At 38.1% G+C, this 25,821-nt stretch overlaps 1 protein-coding gene across 14 annotated transcripts in view; it reads right to left on the minus strand.

Moving 5' to 3' along the window:
- The window catches only part of TRPM3 (transient receptor potential cation channel subfamily M member 3), an 899,779-nt gene that overhangs the window by 136,511 nt on the left and 737,447 nt on the right, over nucleotides 1-25,821 (minus strand). For all 14 annotated transcript variants that reach the window (XR_006338658.1, XR_006338659.1, XM_043891369.1 and 11 more), the window contains one exon: nucleotides 2,166-2,238. Coding sequence is in view for 12 of the 14 variants with exons in the window: in XM_043891369.1 (XP_043747304.1) it covers nucleotides 2,166-2,238 (73 nt within the window). In the remaining 2 variants the exon portion in view is untranslated. The remainder of the gene's footprint in view (nucleotides 1-2,165; nucleotides 2,239-25,821) is intronic.

Consider the following 25,821-nt stretch of genomic DNA (forward strand, 5'->3'; position numbering starts at 1 on the left):
AGGCAGAACTGAAAAGCAGGAGAAGGATGAAGGGTGTACAGTCTCTAGTTTCAGATCACGCATATCAGAGAGCAGTTTCCTTAATGTGAAAGACAAATGTGACATCATCTAGTCTCAAAAGCTACCCCAGGTGTCAGCATTTGAGAAACTATGGGCTTCCTAGATCTCTGGAACAACTTTTTTACTCCCTTTTCTCTTCATTTTTGAACATACTTAATAAATCTGTATCATATAAATAGTATTCTTTAATATATACAGATCCTAAAAAAGAATGAAATTCAATGGGACAAAAAAGAAGGAACAGCAAATGTATATTTTCCCTGTTCATTCTTTTCTCCCCCAGGTCCTGATCTATGGACGAGTGCTTAGTTTCATCTCTCTTTCTTGTCTTCCTCTTTCCATTCCACCTTACTTCTGATTTTCCCAGATGATAGAGAGAATAAAAACTGAATTGCACAAAAGTTACTTATATATTAGATAATTGAAAACTAAGCATAATTATAAAAATTAAATGTTAAACCATGTTACTTGCCCAGGCATAAGTTTTAAAATACACTGGAAGAAAAATTTAACAAACTAAAAGAATTTGAAACTGATATAAATATATTCTTGGCCACTAAGGAAGTCAGCAAAAGCATTACACTTGATATCCTTCACAAATCAACTGGGTTAAAATCAGAGAGCATTTCAAAGCCTGCACAAAATAGAGTTGACACACCATAATATTTTAATGGCATAAATTCCCATTAGCATCTACTGCTGCATAAGTAATGTTCATTATAGTGATTAGAAATGTTAATTTCTGAGAGCAATCATAATTTCCTTTAATCTTCTATGGCCGTGTTTTTAAAACAGCAAGTTATGACCCATTAGTGGGCCATAAATCAATTTGGTGGGATATAATAAGCATTAAAGAGAATAGAATAGGTTAGAATTGAAAATATCCAATTTCATTGCATACAGTAAATGTAAAAACTATTTTATTTATTTTATTTCAGCTTTCTAACTACATATGTGTAACTACTTGGTTATAATATAAAATGCATTTATATGGTCTGTCACACACATAACAGTTGGAAAACAACTATTATATATTAGAACAAATAAATTCTGACTAATGTGAAGGTGACGTACACTTGTCTCATAATCTGGTGGAAGAGAAAGAAAATATTTTGAATAGAAGATATTATGATGACTAATATTTTAACTGATAATTGGGCCACATCTCCATTTACTATGAGTTTTGGTTCAAGGAGATAAATGTGGTGTTTTACTTTATTTATTATCAAGGGACAAGGCATGCCTTTTACTTCATAAATTTTTATGATTCAATAGACATGACTGAATTGTAGTACATTTAAATTTTGCTGAGTGGCTTCACTGGTGGTTCAGTGGTAAATATTCACCTGCCAATGCAGAAGACACAGGTTCAATCCCTGAGATGTTACAGCAACTAAGCCTGTGTCCTAGTGCCTGGAAACCCCAACTACTGAGCCCTTGGGTCGCAACTACTGAAGCCCAAGTGCCCTAGAGTCCACGCTCCACAACAAAAGAAGCCACCACAATTAGAAACATGCATGCCACAATTAGAGAGTAGCCCCTGCTTGCCACAACTAGAGGAAAGCCTGTGCCGCAACGAAGACCCAGCACAGCCAAAAATTAAATAAATAAACAAAATTTTAAAAAATTTATAAATTTTCTGAAATCAAGTCACGCTATAGTAGGCCTATTATAGGGAAATTTAATAGCATTAAGAATGTCTGGAGATGTATGGAGAGAGTAACATGGAAACTTACATTACCATATATAAAACAGATAGCCAACGGGAATTTGCTGTTTGTCTTGGGAATTCAAACAGGGGCCTGTATCAAACTAGAGGGGTGGGATGGGGACGGAGATGGGAGGGAGGTTCAGAAGGAAGGGGATAGATGTATACCTATGGCTCATTCATGTTGATGTTTGACAGAAAACAACAAAATTCTGTAAAGCAATTGCTCTCCAATTAAAAAATAAAAAAGAATGTCTTACAAGAGAAGCCCTTATGTTATCAATAATTGGATGTGTCATGGTATTATTTGAGATTATATCCACCATTAGGAGACATAAGGTTGCTGTCTAATCCATTTAAATTAGTTTTGTACTCCCTGTGTATAGAAACTCTTTACCTTTGAGCAAAGCTGTCAGGATGGCTAAATCAATGTCCTGGTGTCCTTCTGATCCCATCCGAAATACTGTAATCTGCAATTTGAGAGAAGGTGACCATTAGCAATACATTTTTTTCCCTCAAGAGAAATTAAATCAATGAGACCATATTTGAACACAGACTATCTTAATATCTATAAGGTAGATTCTTAACCACAGAGAAAGCATACATGGCAAGAATTCAATTAGAGGGCTCTGCAATCCATTAAGAGGGAGATGCCTCAGTAGCCTCCAAACAGAAACCAATTTAGATAATTCACTGATTATGGTTACAATTTCTGAAGCCAGACACAAAGGAAAATGTCCCTGTTTTCATTTCACCTTTAGAATAAAAACTTACCAGATTTGCAGAAATGTGTAAGCCATAATTTAAACTGAGTTGAGAAATTAACTGTTTAAAAAGTTAGTACGCCCTTCAGTAAAGGTACCATGTGCATTTGTGCACGTGTTCGTGCCTGTATGTGTTTGTGTGTTTATGCATGTGTACAATATAGCCATCACTATGTTCTCTCCTAGCAATAGCTACTCAACGGTTTCAATACTGTGATGCCTCTAGATCCTTCAGTCCTCTCAACAACTTTAAACCTTCTTGAGAATGACTTAGCAGTATCCAGGTGGTAAGAAAGAGAAAGCAGACAATAAAATAACATTTTTCTTTTTAATTTTGGTAAGAAAAGTATTCTTTGGGGATGAATGAGGAGGCAGAGAGTACGGAGGTAGCTGCTGCTGCTTCTGCTGCTAAGTCGCTTTAGTCGTGTCCGACTCTGTGCGACCCCATAGACGGAGCCCACCAGGCTTCCCTGGGACTCTCCAGGCAAGAACACTGGAGTGGGTTGCCACTGCCTTCTCCAATGAGTGAAAGTGAAAAGTGAAAGTGAAGTGGCTCAGTCGTGTCCAACTCTTCACGACCCCATGGACTGCAGCCTACCAGGCTCCTCTGTCCACGGGATTTTCCAGGCAAGAGTACTGGAGCGGGGTGCCATTGCCTTCTCCGACAGAGGTAGCAGTGAAGGAGTAAAACATACTTAATGATAACGAAGATTTTTTTTCCAAGTTAGAGGGAAGCTATTTAAGGAAGCCAAAAGATTTGAATATCTACATTGATTGAATTACTACTGTATTCAATTGCTTTAGACTTCAAGTTTGTTTACCTGTAAAATGGGGAACTCATAGGGCTTGCTTATTTCTAACTACATAGGAAGTAAACTTCATAGGATTGGCTAATACATAATTCTCGGGAAGATGGTTAAGGACAGGAAAGCCTCGTGTGCTTCAGTCAATGGATTGCAAAGAGTCAGAAACAACTCAGCAATTCAACAACATATAATTCTAATTTTTTTACCATGATGAAGAGCACCGGTACCTAGACTCGCAGACTGTTAAACTATCAGTTGCTTAGAAATCCTCTAGCCCACTGCCCGGGGACAGAGTAATTTGTTTATGGTCAGCATCAAGTTAGAAGGACAGCTATACCAGGAAGTCAGTAGCTCTCTTGTTTCTGTCTTGTGCCTTAAATACGGGGAAGAACTAAGGGAAGGAGCAAGATCTTTGAGCACCTGACTCGAATCGGGTTAAGTAGCTGCTTAACCGTTCATATCTGTTTATGTCCTTCAGTCAGAGCCTGGGGTGACTATAAGGCAGAGATTACTAGTTGAAAAGCCTCATAGGCCTTTGAATTAAAAAACGTAAAAGATATAGAGGGAGCCAGGCAAAATCCACCTAAGTGCTGTGTTTGGCCTCCAGGCCACAGCTTAGACCTCTGACTGGTGGAGGCGGTACGCCTGCCTCCAGCAGGTTTGTACTAAAATCTGCTTCTGCATAAGCACAAGTTTGGCCAAAGTGCCAAACAGGACATTCTCCCAAACAGCTATTGATGCTCCCAGAAAATCCACTTGGGAGATGAGGGGCAGTTCTCTGTTTTGAACTCAGGAGTGCCTGAGTTGGGAAGAAAACTTGAAGTCCACTGGAGAGAGAACCAAGAGGCAGAAGTGGAATTTTGGCTAAACCTTTAACTCTTTAAGCCAGGGCTGGCTAAGGTCTGAAAGGTATTATTGTGTGCTGAGCTGGTAGCAAATTACAGACTATCAGAATAACGTCTTTCATTGTTTTAGAAGAATTCAGAAATTAGGCATCAAATGGAACTCCTTAAACGTCTCACCTACTTGTTCTGCAGATGCCTAAATTCCAATGACTAATTAGAGATCCCACTTCAGATGCAAATTCTTCTGAGGCAGCAAATAGATAAATTTACTCTCAAATATCAGATTACCAGGCTTTCTTTGGAACAGATTTGAGGAGGGGAAAGGAAGGTTTACAGTATGGAGTTGCTAAAGGATTTTGGGGTGGGGGTGGTGGAGACACAGACATTTGTGCTATTGTTTATCAAGGAACCTGAGGTGGCATTGTGCTCTGGGGCATCAGATTTTCTGGAAAGCTGTTGTGGAGGGAATAGCTGTCCATCTGTCCATGCCCCCATCCTGGTATGCTTAGACTGAAGAATCTAAGGACTCCAGAAAGAGTCTGACCAGAGGGAGACTGAAGGATCCAAAGATGAAATTTATTTTATAATTTTCCCTTGAGTTGACCTGAGATATTATATCTCCACTCCTCTAAATCTTTAAATTTAAATTTGAAGTTAAAATGTTTTAAATATCACTCAATTTATATGTCTTTCTCAGAAAAAAAGACGAGTCAAACAAGAAAACCAGAGTTGTCTTCACCTACCACCCTTGGTGTTGGCAAAGATGCAGAAAATCAGGTATTCTTAAGTATTCCTGGTGGGGATGTGAATTGAATAGTAGTTTTGGAGTATTATAGGTTGATAGAAAGTTTTTTGGTTTTAATATATTATTCAGTTCAGTTCAGTCACTCAGTCGTGTCCGACTCTTTGCGACCACATGGACTGCAGCACACCAGGCTTCCCTGTCCATCACCAACTCCCGGAGTTCACCCAAACTCATGTCCATTGAGTCGGTGATGCCATCCAATCATCTCATCCTCTGTCGTCCCCTTCTCTTCCTGCCCTCAATCTTTCCCAGCATAAGGGTGTTTTCAAATGAGTCAGATCTTTGCATCAGGTGGCCAAAATACTGGAACTTCAGCTTCAACATCAGTCTTTCCAATGAACACTCAGGACTGATCTCCTTTAGGATGGACTGACTGGATCTCCTTGCAGTCCAAGGGACTCTCAAGAGTCTTCTCCAACACCACAGTTCAAAAGCATCAATTTTTCAGCGCTCAGCTTTCTTTATAGTCCAACTCTCACATCCATACATGTCTACTGGAAAAACCATAGCCTTGACTAGATGGACCTTTGCTGGCAAAGTAATGTCTCTGCTTTTTAATATGCTGTCTAGGTTAGTCATAACTTTCCTTCCAAGGAGTAAGCGTCTTTTAATTTCATGGCTGCAATCACCGCCTGCAGTGATTTTGGAGCCCAAAAAATTAAAGTCAGCCACTGTTTCCCCATCTACTTGCTGTAAAGTGATGGGACTGGATGCCAAGATCTTAGTTTTCTGAATGTTGAGCTTTAAGCCAACTTTTTCACTCTCCTCTTTCACTTTCATCAAGAGGCTCTTTAGTTCTTCTTCATTTTCTGCCATAAGGGGGGAGTCATATGCATATCTGAGGTTATTTATTATTTCTTCCAGCAATCTTCATTCCAGCTTGTGCTTCATCCAACCCAGTGTTTCTCATGATGTACTCTACATATAAGTTAAATAAGCAGGGTGACAACATACAGCCTTGACATACTCCTTTTCCTATTTGGAAGCAGTCTGTTGTTCTATGTCCAGTGCCAACTGTTGCTTCTTGACCTGCATACAGGTTTCTCAAGAGGCAGGTCAGGTGGTCTGGTATTCCCATCTCTTTCAGAATTTTTCACAGTTTATTGTGATCCACACAGTCAAAGGCTTTGGCGTAATCAATAAAGCAGAAATAGATGTTTTTCTGGAACTCTCTTGCTTTTTCGATGGTCCAGCAGATGTTGGCAATTTGATCTCTGGTTCCTCTGCCTTTTCTAAAACCAGTTTGAACATCTGGAAGTTCACAGTTCACGTATTGCTGAAATAGTAGCGTATAATATTTTGCTAATTGTTGTTAAATAAATAATAAAAAATAATTAATGTATTATCATTTAACAACAATTAGCAAAATATTATTTGCTACTATTTTATTTAGAATCTTTGTGATTATGTTAATAAGTGAGGCTGGTATATGTCACCATTCCTCTTGGTTTTGATACAAGGGTTGCAGTAGTTTTTCGGTATAAGTTGGGAAGCTTTTTAAATTTACCTACACCTTAGAACAATAAATGTAACATAGGAATTCTCCTTCAGGCAGATTTAGTAGAATATTTATAAGTTATCTAGCACTGAAGCATTTTTAGGGATAGATCACTGATCATCTTTATAAATTTTCAACAGCTATTAATCAGTTTAGATTTTCTGCCTCTCCTAGGCTCAGTTTTATATATTTTCTGATGTACTCAAAGATTTCATCTAGATTTTAAAGTTTGTTGGTATACAATTATACACATAATTCTCTTATTTAAAAATCTCCTTTATATATATAAATCTATGGAAGTTGTTTCATTCCTCTTTCATTTGATCAAAATCACTGTTATTTTAAAGAATCAGATTTTAATTTTACTGATCAATAATAGTATTACTTAAAATTTGAAGTTACTATTCTCGCTCATTATTTCTTCTGCTTTTTCTTCCTTAGCTGTTCTTTTCCTAGAAGTTGACTTCCTGGTCAATTTATTTTTATTGTTTGTTCCTAGCAAATACATTTATATGTTTATGTGTCTCATATGTTTTTATATGCCCTATGTAATTTTCCTTATTTTAAAATATTTGCAATTTATTTTCTCTTAAAATTGTTTTTAATACTAGAGAGTATATGTACATATATATTTATAACATTTTCTAAATGTATTATTTTGTTTGAAAAAAGTGTTTACTCCTTACTTGCTGGGTACAAGTTCAATATTATATACAGATTACATACTACTTTTAATTCAAATATCTACATATTTACTTGCTTCTTCTTTCTGATTACTCATGTTAAAATCTCCTATTAGGTCACAGCTATTCCTTGAAAGTAAACATTATTTCCTTTGTATGTTTTGAAACTTCTTATAAGTATATACACATTGATAAAAAAATTGTGACAATCTGTTCTTGGTAGATTGAAGTTTTAATCAGCATATAATGTCTCCTTTTCCTATTTAATGTTGTTTCTTTGTACTGTATTTTGTTTTATGTTAATTTTGTAGTTGTCACACACACACTTATGGGAGATTAGGATATGTCTGGTGTATTATTCCATCTGATTGTTACTTTTCTGTGGTCACTTTGTTTTAGGTGTGGATCTTATAAACAGCAAGGCTAGTTGTCTTTTCTAAAACTCAAATAGAATCTCTCTCTCAAAGGCAGAAATGAATTCAGCTACATTTAATTACTAATTTTTTTGTGTTTTCTTTCATCATATTTTGTTTTCCATTGTCTAGATTTTATTATCATTTCCCTTCTGCACCTTCCTTTTCCTTTAATAGTATCATATATTTGCATATATAATACATACACATGGCAAAAACAATCCCAACAGTATAGAGAAATATATGGTAAAAATTAACTGTATCACTTCTGTCCTCAGTTTTCCAGCACCTCTTTAGAAAGGTAGCCAGCATTATTAGCTGTAGAGATGCTCTATACACATATAGAGAGAAACACATGTGTCTCCCTTTCACATAAGTGGTGGCAAGTTCTACACGCTACTTTATACTTCACTTTTTTTTTCACTTGACAATCTATCCTGGAGACCATTCCATTCAGCCACAAAGAGATGTGCACCATTATCTGTTCAGTGCTTAATGTTTCATTATAGGCATGTACTTCTATTAATGAATATGTGGGTTGTTCCCAATCTTTTGTCAATATTAGCACCACTGCAGGGGATATCCTTGTATGCACATGGCTGAATATATCTATAGGATAAAATTTGTAGGTGTGGAACTTCTTGGCCTAGTTAATCTGAGAGGAGCTCTTTAATTCATTATTCTGATTCTACTCCCAGGACTCTCCTGCTATCTTTATTTTGATCCTTTATGGTAAGTGAAATAACTTAATTTTTGGAAAACTATAGTGTCTATACCTGCTTTTAATAATCCAGAAATTACCCAAAATTTCTTATCTCCAAATATGTTACCCTTTTCCACCTTTGTCCATGCTGAGCTCTGATAGGGATGCGTTTAAGGAATATATTTTTTGTCATTTTGGTTTTTTTGTCATTTGAAGGGTAGAAGAGATACTCATGTGTGTTCATTCTATCAAATCTTGTTAATGCAAATTTTAATAGGAAAAAATTTTAAATTAGGTAGAAGTCATTAATCTAATTATTTTAAAGGCAATTTAGTAAATGAAGCCTGATTTTCCTTGTAAGACTGGTATTTTCAACATGCAGCCTAAAATTGATTTGACATGGTTGGTTATTTTGTCAAAACACTATGGAATACAGAGAAATTAATGTGTTCTTCAAGATTTCAAAACAACAAACATCAAACATTTTTGTTACAGAAAAATACAACTTTCCCCCCAATTCAGTTTGACATTTTATGTCTTTAGCTTGCTTGTGGACAGACTGCCTTAGCTTGGGTGGAATTCTGATTCTCACCATGAATGCAAGTTCAACTGTTCAAGATGAGATGATTTCCCTGCTCTCTGCCCCTTCCTCCTATCTGCCAACCAGCTTCTCTGCTTCTGTTCCTGCTTCATTTTGCACCCCTTTAAAGTCAAGAATTTGTCACCCTCACCCTCTGCATACAAGTGATTCATTGAACACACCTTTGCCGAGCTTCTCTGTGCTAGGCACTGTTTAGGAGCTGGGAACAAAGCAGTGAATGAAACTGACAACTCCTGCCTTCACAGATTTAGTCTAGTGAGGATAGACAGAGGGAAAATAACTTATCATATGACATGTCAGATTGTGGAAAATGATGTACCGCAGTGCTTCTCACTATTCACTTCTTTCTCCATCCCTACTATCACACCATTGTTCAGTCTGTAGTACCTTAACTATTCCAATTGTTTCATTATTGGTCTTTCCATTCTATTCGCCATGCAGCTATTTAAGCAATCTTCCTGATTATATAACCCTCCTTATTAAAATTTTAATGGCCTCAATTATTTATGGTACAAAACTAAAAATTCTTAGCAGGGCATTCAAGGAATGCTGGTATTCCATTCCTGGCAATTTCTTTTGTCTTGTCTCTTGCTGACTACATCTTCACCACCATGCCCTTGCAACCTCTCCCACCACCACAGCCATGACCCAACCCCACACACCTGATGCCCACCTTGTGTGGAACAACTTAATCCTTTCAGGGGTTTGGATGTTGTTTCTAGCCTCTTAGCCTTTGTTCATTCAGTTCTTTCTTTTTGGAAAGCCTTTCTCTCTACTTGGTGAGCAAACTACAAGAATTTCATTGACATGTACTACTGAAGAAGCCTTTCTATAGAATTAGGATTGGGACCTTCACTTCTCTTTGTGTATTTATGACACTCTATAAGGCTGTCTAGCATACTACTTTAACCCTTCATTGCCCTTATTTGCACATATGTCTCTCTGTTTTTTTAAAGAGAGAACCACGTGCAGACAAGATTGCTAGTCCCTGCTCAGTAAATATTTGTTAAGTGGATAAATCATCACCAAACAGTTGTGTTCAGGAAACTGGTTTGGAGAAACCAAAAAGTAAAAAGTATCACACTTCACACACAAATGGTAACAGCTAAAGTGAACAGGACTGTTAGGCTACAGATCAAGAGTATATTTTAAGCATTAAGAGTTGATTTTAACACAAGAGTCTCCGGACACTATATTACTGCTAAGCACTTAGTCAAACATTATGTGATAGAAACTAGGCAGACTGAGTTTTAGAAATTATTGAAGCTTTAGTGTTAATATATAATACAATATATAATAAATAAAAGAGGACAGTAAAAAAGCTGGCTTAAAACTCAACATTCAAAAAACTAAGATCATGGCATCTGGTCCCATCACTTCATGGCAAGTAGATGGGGAAAAAAATGGAAATAGTGACAGACTTTATTTTCTTGGGCTCCAAAATCACTGCAGATGGTGACTGTAGCCATGAAATTAAAAGATGCTTGCTCCTTGGAAGAAAAGCTATGACAAACCTAGACAGTGTAACAAAACCAAGGCATCACTTTGCTGACAAAGGTCTGTATAGTCAAAGCTGTGGTTCTTCCCGTAGTCATGTATGCACATGAGAGCTGGACCATAAAGAAGGCTGAGTGCTGAAGAATTGATGTTTTCAAATTTTAGTGCTGGAGAAGACTCTTGAGAGTCCCTTGGATTGCAGGGGGATCAAATCAGTCAATCCTAAAGGAAATCAACCCTGAATATTCATTGGAAGGACTGATGCTGAAGCTGAAGCCCCAATACTTTGGCCATCTGATGCGAAGAGCCCACTCATTGGAAAAGACCGTGATGCTTGGAAAGATTGAAGGCAAAAGGAGAAGAAGGCTGGAGAGGATGAGATAGTTAGATAGCACTGCCGACTAAACAGATGTATTTGAGCAAATTCCGGGAGATAGTGAAGGATAGGTATGCCTGGTGGGCTGCAGTCCAGGGGGTTGCAGAGGTGGACATGACTTAGTGACTGAACAACAGCAAAAGTATTCATATGACTTTTATGAGATATAGGTGGCACCAATTAACCCACAAGTTTCACCACAGTGTTTGAAACTTTGGTGCCTTTTGGATTAAATCATAGTTTAGACAAAGACTTGAAGCAAGAATATACTACAGGAAAAATGAAAAAGACCCAGAAATACAGAAATGATTTGGGAAAAGTGATTTTATGTTTGAAGATGGTCTGGTTCATTTTCTGAGCAGCAAACAAGTACAGTCACCACCTAAATAACAAAATAAGAGATTTTGTGGCTGAATTAATCATGGACTTCCCACTTATAAAAGCCCGCAGGTATAGTTGAACAAGATGAAGGTACAGAAAAAAAAATACTGAGAAAATTAAACCGACTACCTTTCAAGGTGTCAGTTAATTAGCTTAACTTGTGATTTATATTTATGTCACAGTGAGCAATAAATCTGTGAAAGCAGACATGGAGATTGAGGCTGGCTTTTGAAAATGAAAATAACCATGATATCAAACTGAAAGACATCTATAATCTGCAAAAACACTTTGGTTCAATCTATCAAAAATAGAAAGAAACATTTTCACAATCATTTCATGCTGTGTTAGATATGGAAGAGATGATATCTGAGTTTAACAAATGCTTTGTAACGCGTCTGAGAATTTTAGAGAAATACCATAGCTACACAACAGATAATCAGCAAAGTTCATATGATTTTTTTAGGAATTTAGAAAAGTTAAACAATAATAATGTTAACCAATAGACCTAAAGACATCAAACATGCTACATCTGGAAATTCCTTAAAGGACACATCTCTAAAATATTTCTTATTTACTCATTAAATTACTTAATAAAGTCTGGAGATGTGTTTCCTGAGGATAGAAGCAGGAAGAGAAGGAAAGAATCAGACTCATAAGTAATTCAATCATCACAATGCAAAGACTTTTAAAATGTAGCAGAATATTTCCCTGATGAATTATTAATGTTCCAGATAATTCAAAATAATTGAGTGATTAATAGAAAGTGCAAAAATCCATGTTCATCATGATATAGAATAATACAAACCCCTTGATAAGGATCTAAACAGGAATCCTGGTTGGTAATAAAGGTCTCTGAGCAGATAGTGGCTTCAGTTTTCACTTTGGCACAATCAAAAGTCATTTAGTATAAGGGAAGAGAACAGTGAAGCTGGATGACTGGCATTCTATGCACCTAAAGTTTACTCCTATTTGATTTCCAGCATTTCAAAAGTGAACGCCCCTTGCTGACAAAACTCTTAAAGTTAACGTTTTGCCAAAGGGACGGGCTTCTAGTAATGAACGTGCTGATTTACATGGAGGAAAGGAGAAAATCAAAGGAAGTTCAAACATACCTAGGTCAAGAGGGAGGGGACATATGTATACTTATGGCTAATTCATTCTGTCATTAGGATGATTCCCAGAAGTTTGGGGATCTTGTCACTAGAAATGAGTCTCATAACTAGAAATGAATATTTTATAAAAAATACATCAATGACATAGCGGTTAGTTGTAGTTAAAAGGAAGCTTGTGTTGTCCTTGAATCAGATATGTTACAATGGCCTCCAATTCCATTAGTAAAAGTGCTGCAGAGAGGGTAGCAACTCTCATAAAGCTGGTTGCACCAAAATCGTAATGGGAAGAGAAACATGCATGTATTGAAAGGGCAGACTTCACACATGGAGGCAGAGCAGCTACAAAGATCAGAAGTCCCGTCTCTATTGGCACCACTACTAACCACTGAAAGCTCTTGTCATGTCTGACTCTTTGCAATCCCATGGACTATAGCCAGCCAGGCTCCTCTGTCCATAGATTTCTCCAGGCAGGAATACTGTAGTGGGTTGTCATTCCCTTCCCCAGGGGATCTTCCCAACTCAGGGATCAAACCCAGGTTTCTGCATTGCAGGCAGATTCTTTACTGTCTGAGCCACCAGGAAAGCCTCAGTGGCTCAGTTGGTAAAGATCCTCCTGCAATGCAGGAGACCCAGGTTCAGTCCCTGGGTGGGGAAAATCCCCTGGAGAAGGGAATGGCAACCCATTCCAATATTCTTGCCTGGAGAACCCCATGGACAGAGGAGCCTGGTGGGCTATAGACCATGGGGTTGCAAAGAGTCCAACACGACTTAGCGGCTAAACCACCACCAGTCACCGCTAAGAATTTAAGCTCTTATTTTTTGGAGAAAAGGTCTTGAAATACAGACTGACCTCATCACTTTCTTCCAGTTTCACTTCCCTTATTTTTATTTTTTAAAATTATTTATTTTAATTGGAGGCTAATTACTTTACAATATTGTAGTAGTTTTTGCCATACATTGACATGAATCAGCCATGGGTGTATATGTGTTCCCCCATCCCGAACGCCCCCCTTCCACCTCCCTCCCCATCCCATCCCTCAGGGTCATTCCAGTGCACCAGCCCTGAGTACCCTGTCTTATGCATAAAACCTGGACTGGTGATCTGTTTCACGTATGATAATATACATATTTCAATGCTGTTCTCTCAAATCATCCCACCCTCGCTTTCTCCCACAGAGTCCAAAAGACTGTTCTTTACATCTATGTCTCTTTTGCTGTCTTGCATATAGGGTCATCGTTACCATCTTTCTAAATTCCATATATATGTATTAATATACTGTATTGGTGTTTTTCTTTCTGACTTACTTCACTCTGTATAATAGGCTCCAGTTTCATCCATCTCATTAAAACTGATTCAAATGCATTCTTTTTAATGGCTGAGTAATATTCCATGGTGTATATGTACCACAGCTTTCTTATCCACTCATCTGCCGATGGACATCTAGGTTGCTTCCATGTCCTGGCTATTGTAAACAGTGCTGTGATGAACATTGGGGTACACGTGTCTCTTCAATTCTGGTTTCCTCGGTGTATATGTCCAGCAGTGGGATTGCTGGGTCATATGGCAGTTCTATTTCCAGTTTCTTAAGAAATCTCCACACTGTTCTCCATAGTGGCTGTACTAGTTTGCATTCCCACCAACAGTGTAAGAGGGTTCCCTTTTCTCCACACCCTCTCCAGCATTTATTGTTTGTAGACTTTTTGATAGCAGCCATTCTGACTGGCATGAGATGGTACCTAATTGTGGTTTTGATGTGCATTTCTCTGATAACGAGTGATGCTGAGCATCTTTTCATGTGTTTGTTAGCCATCTGTATGTCTTCTTTGGAGAAATGTCTGTTTAGCTCTTTGGCCCATTTTTTGATTGGGTCATTTATTTTTCTGGAATTGAGCTACAGGAGCTGCTTGTATATTTTTGAGATTAATTCTTTGTCAGTTGCTTCGTTTGCTATTATTTTCTCCCATTCTGAAGGCTGTCTTTTCACCGTGCTTATAGTTTCCTTCGTTGTGCAAAAGCTTTTAAGTTTAATTAGGTCCCATTTGTTCATTTTTGCTTTTATTTCCATTACTCTGGGAGGTGGGTCATAGAGGATCCTGCTGTGATTTATGTCAGAGAGTGTTTTGCCTATGTTTCCCTTATTTTTAATTTTGTCTTTTGATGCTATACAGGTCCCAAGGCATACTGTCTCAAATAAGTAGGTGGTGCAAATGAAATCATTTGGTGAACATAAGCTTTGGATACTGTTGTTTTGTCTTGTCTTCTTTAGTTTGTTTTAGCATGTAAGTCATGTCACAATACGGTAATTGTTGAATATTGGTCATGAACCCAAACAAGGCTCCTTAGGTCCATGTCTGGAATCTCCTTCACAGTCTAAAGAGCACTTTGTGATTCTAAGCTGACACACAGGGAGGACAGGAAAAAGTGACCAGCTGATTTTCTGATGAGGGCAAAAACAGGAACAGGCTAAATGCCTCATCTACTAATTTTCTGGGGGAAATTTCACTGGGGCTCTCTACAGGACTAGAAAGCAAAATACTGAAAGTCACTCAGTAGTGTCCAACTCTTTGTGACCCCATGGACTATAGCCCACCAGGCCCCTCTGTCCATGGAATTCTCCAGGCAAGAATACTGGAGTGGGCAGCCATTTCCTTCTCCAGAGGATCTTCCCAACGAGGGATCAAACCCAAGTCTCTTGCAACACAGACAAATTATTTACCATCTGAGCCACGAGGGAAGAACAGAGCTGAAACAAGATGACAACCTTTTATCTACTATCTCCTGCTTTTGGTTCTCTTACTGACAATTGATACTACCTCTTTCATGAATTATATTGCCAGGTAGTCTACCTTACTGGATACCAATGTGACAGATGACAGTGACCAGCAATATTTCTAGAAATTTCTTTTTAAGCCTCATGGTCTTGGCTGGTAGAATCAAGAATATTTGTCATCTTTAATCTTGTCAGCCAACCAGATGGGTGAAATTCAATTTGACCCAAAGTAATATTTTCCATCCCAGGAAGGACACTATTGTGTTCACATGCATTATCATGTGTATTTTTATAAAATAAGTAGATATTGCTGAGGAGAACATGCAGGACAACAGATGGTTCTTATAGGTCAACACCATATGGGCTTTTTATTAGGGTGTAATAATTTTTAGTGTGGGTTTTTTTGGGTTCAGTTCAGTTCAGTTTTTCAGTCATGTCCGACTCTTTGCAACACCACAGTTCAAAAGCATCAATTCTTCTGTGCTCAGCTTTCTTTATAGTCCAACTCTCACATCCATACATATCTACTGGAAAAACAATAGCCTTGACTAGACAGAGCTTTGTTGGCAAAGTAATGTCTCTGCTTTTTAATACGCTGTCTAGGTTGGTCATAACTTTCCTTCTAAGGAGTAAGCGTCTTTTAATTTCATGGCTGCAATCACCATCTGCAGTGATTTTGGAGCCCAGAAAAACAGTCAGCCACTGTTTCCACTGTTTCCCCATCTATTTGCCATGAAGTGATGTGACCGGATGCCATGATCTTAGTTTTCTGAATGTTGAGTTTTAAGCCAACTTTTTCACTCTCCTTTTTCACTTTGATCAAGAGGCTCTTTAGTTCTTCTTCACTTTCTGCCATAAGGTAGTTTTATCTTTTATTCTTTATCATCACAGGATGAAACCGCATCTTTTTCTTTTTTTTTAATTTATTTCTTTTATAGAAGGATACTTACTTTACAGAATTTTGTTGTTTTCTGTGAAACCTCAGTATGAATTAGCCATAGGTATACATATATCCCCTCCCTTTTGGACCTCCCTCCCATCTCCCTCCCCATCCCACCCCTCTAGGTTGATACAGAGCCCCTGTCTGAGTTTCCTGAACCGTACAGCAAATTCCCATTGGCTATTACATATGGTAATGTAAGTTTCCATGTTACTCTTTCCATATATCTCACCCTCTCTTCTCCTCTCCCCTTGTCCATAAGCCAATTCTCTATGTTTGTGTCTCCATTGCTGCCCTGTAAATAAATTCTTCAGTACCATTTTTCGTGATTCCATATATGTACTCTAGAATATGTTATTTATCTTTCGCTTTCTGACTCACTTCACTCTGTATAATAGGTTCTAGGCTCATCCACCTCAATAGAACTGACTCAAATATGTTCATTTTTATGGCTGAGCAATATTCCATTGTGTATATGTACCACAGCTTCTTTATCCATTCATCTGTCAATGGACATATAGGTTGCCACCATGTTCTAGCTATTGTAAATAGTCCTGCACTGAACAATGGGATACATGTGTTTTTTTCAGTTTTGGTTTCCTCACGGCATATGCCTAGGAGTGGGATTGCTGGGTCATATGGTGGTTTTATTCCTAGTTTTTTAAGGAATCTCCATACCATCTTCCATAGTGGCTGTATCAATTTACATTCCCACTAATAGTGCAAGAGCATTCCCTTTTCTCCACACTCTCTCCAGCATTTATTGTTTGTAGACTTATTGACAATGGCCATTCTGACTGGTGTGAGGTGATATCTCGTTGTAGTTTTGATTTGCATTTCTCTAATAATGAGTGATGTTGAGCATCTTTTCATGTGTTTGTTAGCCATCTGTACGTCTTCTTTGGAGAAACGTCTGTTTAGGTCTTTTTCCTACTTTTTGATTGGATTGTTTGTTTTTCTGATATTGAGCTGTATGAGCTGCTTGTATATTTTGGAAATTAATCCTTTGTCAGTTTTTTCAGTTGCTATTATTTTCTCCCATTCTGAGGGTTGTCTTTTCATCTTGTTTATAGTTTCCTTTGCTGTGCGAAAGCTTTTAAGTTTAACCAGGTCCCACTTGTTTACTTTTGTTTTTATTTATGTTACTCTAGGAGGTGGGTCATAGAGGATCCTGCTTTGATTTATGGCATTGGGTGTCCTTCCTATGTTTTCCTCTAAGAGTTTTATAGTTTCTGGTCTTACAATTAGGCCTTTAATCCATTTTGAGTCTATCTTTGTGTATGGTGTTAGGAAGTGTTCTAATTTAATTCATTTACATGTAGCTGTACAGTTTTCCCAGCACCATTTATTGAAGAAGTCCCATTGTATATTGTATATTTGCCCCATTGTATATTCTTGCATCCTTTGTCAAAAATAAGGTACCCATAGGTGCATGGGTTTATTTCTCAGCTTTCTATCTTGTCTATATTTCTGTTTTTGTGCAAGTACCATACTGTCTTGATGACTGTAGCTTTGTAGTATAATCTGAAATCAGGAAGCTTGATTCCTCCAGCTCCATTCTTCTTTCTCAAGACTGCTTTGGCTATTTGGGGTCTTTTGTGTTTCCATATGAATTGTGAAACTTTTTGTTCTAGTTCTGTGAAAAATGCCATTGGTAATTTGATAGGGATTGTATTCAATCTGTAGATTGCATTTGGTAGTATAGTCATTTTCACAATATTGATTCTTTCTACCCAGGAACATGGAATATCTCTCCATCTGTTTATGTCATCTTTGATTTCTTTCATCAGTGTCTTATAATTTTCTGTGTACAGTTCTTTTGTCTCCTTAGGTAAGTTTATTCCTAGATATTTCATTCTTTTTGTTGCAATGGTGAATGGGATTAATTCCTTAATTTCTCTTTCTGACTTTTCATTGTTACTATATAGAAATGCAAGTGATTTCTGTGTATTGATTTTGTATCCTGCAATGGCAACCCACTCCAGTACTCTTGCCTGGAGAATCCCATGGACGGAGGAGCCTGATAGGCTGCAGTACATGGGGTCGTGAAGAGTCAGACACGATTGAGCGACTTCACTTTCACTTTTCACTTTCATGCATTGGAGAAGGAAATGGCAACCCACTCCAGTGTTCTTGCCTGGAGAATCCCAGGGATGGCGGAGCCTGGTGGGCTGCCGTCTATGGAGTCGCACAGAGTCGGACATGACTGACGCGACTTAGCAGCAGCAGCAGCAACTTTGCTAAATTCACTGATTAGCTCTAGTAATTTTCTGATACTATCTTTAGGGTTTTCTATGTACAATATCATATCATCTGCAAACAGTGAGAGCTTTACTTCTTTTCTGATCTGGATTCCTTTCATTTCCTTTTCTTCTCTGACTGCTGTAGCTAGGACTTCCAGAACTATGCTGAATAACAGTGGTAAAAGTGGACACCCTAGTCTTGTTCCTGAACTTAGTGGCAATGCTTTCAGTTTTTCACCACTGAGAATAATTTTTGCTGAGGTTTATCATATATGGCCTTTACCATGTTAAGATAGCTTCCTTCTATGCCCATTTTTGGAAGAGTTTTCACCATAAATGGGTGCTGAATTTTGTCAAAGGCTTTTTCTGTATCTATTGAGATTATCATATGGTTTTAATCTTTCAATTTGTTAATATGGTGTATCACATTGATTGACTTGTGTATATTGAAGAATCCTTGCATTCCTGGAATAAACCCAACTTGATCATGGTGTATGAGCTTTTTGGTGTGTTGCTGAATTCTGTTTGCTAAAATTTTGTTGAGAATTTTTGCATCTATGTTCATCAGTGATATTGGCCTGTAGTTTTCTTTTTTCGTGTTGTCTTTGTCTGGTTTTGGTATCAGGGAGATGGTGGCCTCATAGAACGAGTTTGGAAACATTCCTTCCTCTGCAATGTTTTGAAAGAGTTTTAGAAGAATAGGCATTAGCTCTTCTACAAGTGTTTGATAGAATTCTCCTGTGAAGCCATCTGGTCCCAGGCTTTTGTTTTTTTGGAGATTTTTGATCACAACTTCAACTTCAGTACTTATAATTGGGCTGTTCATAATATCTATTTCTTCCTGGTTCAGTCTTGGAAGATTGAACTTTTTAGGAACCTGTCCATTTCTTCAAGGTTATCCATTTTATTGCCATATAGTTGTTCATAATAGTCTCTTATAATCCTTTGTATTTCTGCATTGTCTGTTGTAACCGCTCCTTTTTCATTTCTAATTTTGTTGATTTGATTCTTCTCTCTTTTTTCCTTGATGAATCTGGCTAAAGGTTTGTCAATTTGGTTTATCTTCTCAAAGAACCAGCTTTTAGTTTTATTAATCTTTACTATTGTTTCTTTCTGGAGAAGGAAATGGCAACCCACTCCAGTCTTCTTGCCTGGAAAATCCCATGGACGGAGAAGCCTGGAGGGCCCCAGTCTATGGGGTCACAAAGAGTCGGGCGTGACTGAGTGACTAACACAACACATTGTTTCTTTTACTTCTTTTCATTTGTTTCTGCTCGGATCTTTATGATTTCTTTCCTTTTACTAATTTTGGCATTTTTTGTTCTTCTTTTTCCAGTTGTTTTAGGTGTAAAGTTAGGTTGTCTATTCAATGTTTTTCTTATTTCTTGAGGTAATATTTTATTACTATAAACTTCCCTCTTAGGACTTCTTTTGCTGCATCCCATAGGTTTTGAGTGGTCGTGTTTTCATTGTCATTTGTTTCTAGAAATTCTTTAATTTCCCTTTTGATTTCTTCAGTAACCTGTTGGTTATTTAGAAACATGTTGTTTAATCTCCACTTGTTTGTGTTTCTTACAGTTTTTTTCTTGTAATTGATATCTAGTCTCATGGCATTGTGGGTGGAGAAGATGCTTGATATGATTTCAATTTTCTTAAATGTACTGAGGTTGGTTTGTGACCCAAGATGTGGTCTATCCTGGAGAATGTTCCATATCCACTTGAGAAGGTGTATTCTTCTGCATTTGGATGGAATGTCCTGAAGATATCAATGAGATCCACCTCATCTAATGTATAATTTAAGACTTGTGTTTCCTTATTAATTTGTTGTTTTGATGATCTGTCCATTGGGGTGAGTGGGGTGTTAAAGTCTCCTACTATTATTGTGTTACTGTCAATTTCTCCTTTTATGTCTGTTAGTGTTTGTCTTATGTATTGAGGTGCTCCTATGTTGGGTGCATAGATATTCACAATTGTTATGTCTTCCTCTTGGATTGATCCCTTATCATGTAGTGTCCTTCCTTATCTCTTGTGATCTTCTTTATTTTAAGGTCTATTTTGTCTGATATGAGGATTGCTACTCCAGCTTTTGCTTCCCATTTGCATGGAATATATTTTTCCATCCTCTCAGTTTTAGTCTATATGTGTCTTTAGGTCTGAAGTGGGTTTCTTACAGACAGCATATACATGGGTCTTGTTTTTGTGTCCATCCAGCCAGTCTGTGTCTTTTGATTGGAGCATTTAACTCATTTACATTTAAAGTAATTATTGATATATATGTTCCTATTGCCATTTTCTTAATTGTTTGCGGTTGATTTTGTAGATCTGTTTTCTTCTCTTGTATTTCTTGACTATATAAGTCCCTTTAATATTTGTCGTAATGCTGGTGTGGTGGTACTGAATTTTCTTAACTTTTGCTTGTCTGAAATGTTTTTTATTTCTCATACATCTTTTTCTGGGTTTGTCACAATTACCAATACATCATATACCTCTGCAGCCCAACTAGTCCTTTGATTTTGATCTCTCCAGGCAGGGGAAGTGATGCCCAGAAAGCATCACAAAATGCCATAGACTGAGGGGTTCTCTTTCCTCCCTTTTCAAATCAGCCCAGTTTCCCTGGCAACAATCTTGTTGACAATTTCTAAGGTTGGTAGACCAGATATCCCTGGTCAACTCTCTGGGAACCTGACCACTGGGAGGGCATGCTACCTGTTACTGAGTCCACATGGGAAGCCCCTTGGCTAGGGCAACCCTGAGTCTTAGCCAGTAAGAGAGGTCTTTAAGGGTAAAAAGAATATTTTAGATTACTTTCTCACTTTAGGAAAAGATACATTTTGCTTCTCCTTCACTTCCTGCCCAAGCATAAGGAACACCTAAAGTGGTTAGCAGACATTTGGTCCTGTCCAGTTTCTCCATAAGACATTTGGTCCATGCTAAAAAGTCCTTGAACTTTGGTCCTATTCAAAGCATCCATGAACATATTTGGTCCATGCCAAATGGTTTCAAAAGAACCAAGTATCAAGGACATTTTGGTGTGGACCAAATCTCTTATGGATATTTTGGACAGAACTAAATGTCCTACAAGACTAGAAACTAAGAGCTGGCAGGCAGGGCATGTAAGCTTGTTGAGGATGGGGGATCTGCTTTTTTCCAGGCTGATTTTCTACATCTTCCCTGATGGAGCAGTTAAAGAGAGCTGTTTAAATAATACTCACTTTAGAGCCTGTGAAAGAATCTACTATAAAGTGTTGAGGGGATGTTTTAGAGGAAAACACCCATTTCAGCCTCTGTGAATACTTTCAGATTCCCGAGTTTTCTTTGTGTGACTAACAAAAACAAAACAAGTGACAAGATAAAACAAAGACAAGTTTCCTATAACATATGTCTGTTTTCAAAGAGATCTTGGTCTATTCATCTTACTTCTCTGAATCTTGGTTTTACCATCCACAAAAAAATAACTGACTGGGTGATAACTGGGGTTCTTTTCAGCTCCACAGATCACATAATTTCTCTCCTCATGCTCAAACTGGCAGAAACCTGCACTAGGGGCATCTGATAAGTTCAGGTTTCTACCTGATACATTAGTTGTATCCCCTTAACAATATCCCTATGAAGGGACTTGATTTTTATGGATGGTTCTATATGAAAATCTTGTTTCCATTTGCTGTTTTATCTAATCTATTAGCTTTGGGCAAACTACTGTAATTTTAAAAAATTGAGATATATTGATAATTGGCATATAGCACTATAAATTTAAAGTATACACTATGTTGATTTGATACACTTGTATATTGCAATATAATTACTACTACAGAGTTAACTAAATGATTTAGCAATCTCACTTCTGGTTATATGTCCAAAGAAAATGAAAACAGGATACTGAAAAGATACTGTACTCCATGTTAACTGTATCATTATTCACAATATGCAAGATTTGGAAATAACCTTATGTCCATCAACAGATGAATGGAAAAAGTAGATGTGGCATATGTATACAATGGAATATTTTTCAGTCACAGAAAAGAAGGAAATCCTGCAGTTTGCAACAACATGGATGGATCTTGAGGTCATTATGCTAAGTGAGATGTCAGAGAGAGAAAGACAAATACTGTATGATATCACCTACGTGTGAATCTAAAAGAGCCAAACTCATAGAAACAAATCATTTTTGAATGTTCCCCTTTTACGTTGCTGGACCAAGTCCCTATAATCTCTGTTCCACACCTCACATACCATATTGTTGATACTTAGCCCATTAAATACCCAGCTCTTATACCTATGAAATTGGTTAAGAGGCACATGACAACCCTTCCCGAGTTCAGGAAACCCTGTCACTTTCATGACTTAGGGAAACACCCAAACCCATACTGTGGGCACTGGTCTAGCCTCTGAGTTCTCATCTTACATGGTCCCCCACAACCCTCTTGGCACTCTGAAACATTTTATGCTCTAGATTCGAGAGGAAAGATTGTGTATAGAGTGTGAACTTTAGACTCATAAAGATTCAGAAGTGAATCATGACAGTTGCTAGACACGTAATCTTAGGTTACTGCTTAGGTGCTACTGTTGTGTCCAACTCTTTGGGATCCCAGGGACTGTAGCCCACCAGGCTTCTCTGTCCATGGAATTTTCCAGGCAAGAATACTGGAGTGGGTTGCCATTTCCTTCTCCAGGGGATCATCCTGACCCAGGGATTGAACCTGTGTTTCATGCATTGGAAGGCAGATTCCTTACCACTGCAGCACCTGGGAAGCCCTCTTTGAGCTTCCGTTTCTGTTTATGTGAAATAGTGATAACTTTTTGCCTCTCTATTTATAAAAAGAATTATTACAAAGCTCTACGTGGAATTATCTTTTTAAATCATATAGCATCATTTCTGGGATCTGGCATGGACTCATAACTGTTGATTTCCTTCCCGTTTGGTACCCTTATCATGTTCCCCAGGCCTTCTCCTTCCCATTGTGGGGGCTTTGCCTGTCTGTTCTCTGCTGGCACATCTTGCCCCTGAAGCTGTGTCTGACCCCTTTGTCCTCCCAGGCACAGTTGAAGCATCACCTCCTACAAACTCATCTTGATTCTGATCATCCCTCACTCGGGTTAGGTGTCTGTCCTCTGTACTTCCTTGGAATTATGTGCATATACCTCTGACATTGTACCACAAACAATGCCAACACAGGTGACAGCAATATTACTGAGGCTGCTTGTGCATTGCACAATGTGCCAAACACAGTGCAAGCACTTCATAAACATGACTTTAGCCAGTCTCACAAAACTATCATCTAACTACTGTTATTCCCATTTCACAGCTGGTGAGCTTGAGGCCAGAGAGGTTAGATTCCATGTGGAAGCCCATTCAGTTAGGAAGGTGCATTTGAATCTAGACAGCGTGTTTCAAGGGCATAAATCTATTTGCTTGTCTGCCTCTTTCCACAGTCTCTGATTTCTTGGGAGACAAGAACATGTCCTCCATCTCTACATTCCTGTTACCCGGTAGCATCCTTGACACATCATGAATGTTTGTGGAATGAATCCTTCATTCTGAGTTCAAATCTGGCCTGTAGTTTTCAGATGGGGACTGTATAATGCATACAAAGACTGTCTCCCTGACCAAAGTTTAGTCAGGCTCCTCTGAACACTCTTCTCCACTAGGCTCTAACCTTTGGGCTTCCACATTCATCTCTGCATTGATTGACTAGTTTTAGCAAGAATCCTCTGCCCTCAGTGTCTTATCACCCTCAGTATCTGGCAAAATTTCTCATCTTCTTCCACTGCGCCACCACCCCGGCCCCCTGTTCCCCTAGGTGATACTTGATCATCCTGGCCTGCTTTCAGCAAGAATCCCCTTAGGTCAGTTTAGCAAGAAGCATCCTATCCTGTTAGTAATTTTCCATTCAGGGACCCTCCTCCTTCAACTCCTTAGCTATAAATCCCTATTTTTCCTTGTTCTATTTAGGGTTGAGCCCAATCTCTCTTCTTCACTGCAAAATGCTATTGCAGTACACCCTTGAACAAAGGCTTCCTTACCATCTTTAACAAGTATCAGATTATTTTTTCCTTTAACATATCCGAGAGTAAATGTTTCTTTCCCCCTCAGGGGGCAAGGCTGCGATCTTAAACACTCAGTGTCTGGGTTCAGGTGCCTGTGTGTCTCTGCATCATTTCCCAGCCAGAGATTGGTCAGGTTTTTACCTAATAACCATCCCCAGTATCACCAGTAAAGACAGGATAGGCTCAGCACTACCTCCTAAAAAGTTAGGATTCACTTCACTCATAGTCTTGCAGGCTAATCATAAACAAAATAGATACCGCCATTTGGTCAAGAATGTCCCATGTGGTCATAAGATGTAGTATTAAAATACATTCCTAGCCTGAGAGAGGGTAAAGAAAGAAAACCTTCTGGGCTGATGCAAGGATGTTTGCACAAACCCGTGTTTTGAAGGACATGTTGGGCCAATGCCAGGACTCAAGATAATCCTGAATTATATGTGTGTTTGAGTGAGTATATTTGAAAGCATCTGCAAATAGAGATGCAAAATTATATTTTAGTATGATGATTATTTTCTCAAGCAATGGCAAACAAAAGAAAAAATAACACAAAGACCATTTACTGGGAGTCAAACTCTCCCCAGACCCTCCCCTGTCTTTAATTGTGCATGCTAGGCAGTGTTCCTATATGTCTGGCCATCAGTCCCATGGGTAGAGAAAATTTCTTGTTTATTTACACAATGCCCAGCTTGGAGATGCTGTTTTCCCCTTCTTCCTTTAGCAGTTTTTTTTTTTTTAATTTCAATTTGTGCTTTCTCAACAGCTTTTTTTTTCTAGGGCCACTAAAGAAGAATAAGAAGCAAAAATTTCCTTTGTCATATAACAAGAATAGAAATATAAAGGGAAACAAAAAGCAACCCCAGTAGGTTTTCCCCTTAAACTAGTTTGGCAAATGAAAATGAAGCTGATGGAAGAATGAAAGTCGTCCCATGAAGCTGCATTTTCTGACCTGACAATGGAAGTATATGACATTTGTTAAATGGTGAAAGGGAGTATTAGCCTAGGGCCCACTGACTGTCATATTATACCAACCTACAGTGAGCTTTATTTTGAAAAGATTTTATTCTTTCAAGCTCAGACTGAATTGCTTCCAAGAAAGAACAATTCTGTTTATCAGCTCTATTGTTTCTTCCTTAAATCAAGTAATCCCTCTCTCTTCCTGAGGCCAATTTAGACACAGCATCTTTATCTTCTCACTGAATGGCTGTGTTTATTCTCATTGTTGCCCATTGCATAAACCATGGCTATTACTGCTCCAAGTCAAAACTCTTTGCAAAAAAAAATCTGCAGACTAAAATTTTGGGATTAATCTTTTTTTTTTTTTTTTGAGAATTACTGTTTAGGAGAGGTAGCTTTCCTCGTAAACAGAGCAATTCTTTCCTCTTCATCTCTATTAGGATTACTTTATTATTCCATGTCATATATACATAGGTCAAATGTAAAGATATTTGGGGAGAAATAGAGATTCAATGGAGAAGGAAATGGCAACCCAGTCCAGTATTCTTGCCTAGAGAATCCCGTGGACAGAGGAGCCTGGTGGGCTGCTGTCCATAGGGTCACACAGAGTCGGACA

The sequence above is a fragment of the Cervus elaphus genome, chromosome 29 (genome assembly GCF_910594005.1).
Source record: "Cervus elaphus chromosome 29, mCerEla1.1, whole genome shotgun sequence".
In the NCBI taxonomy this organism is placed as follows: domain Eukaryota; kingdom Metazoa; phylum Chordata; class Mammalia; order Artiodactyla; family Cervidae; genus Cervus; species Cervus elaphus.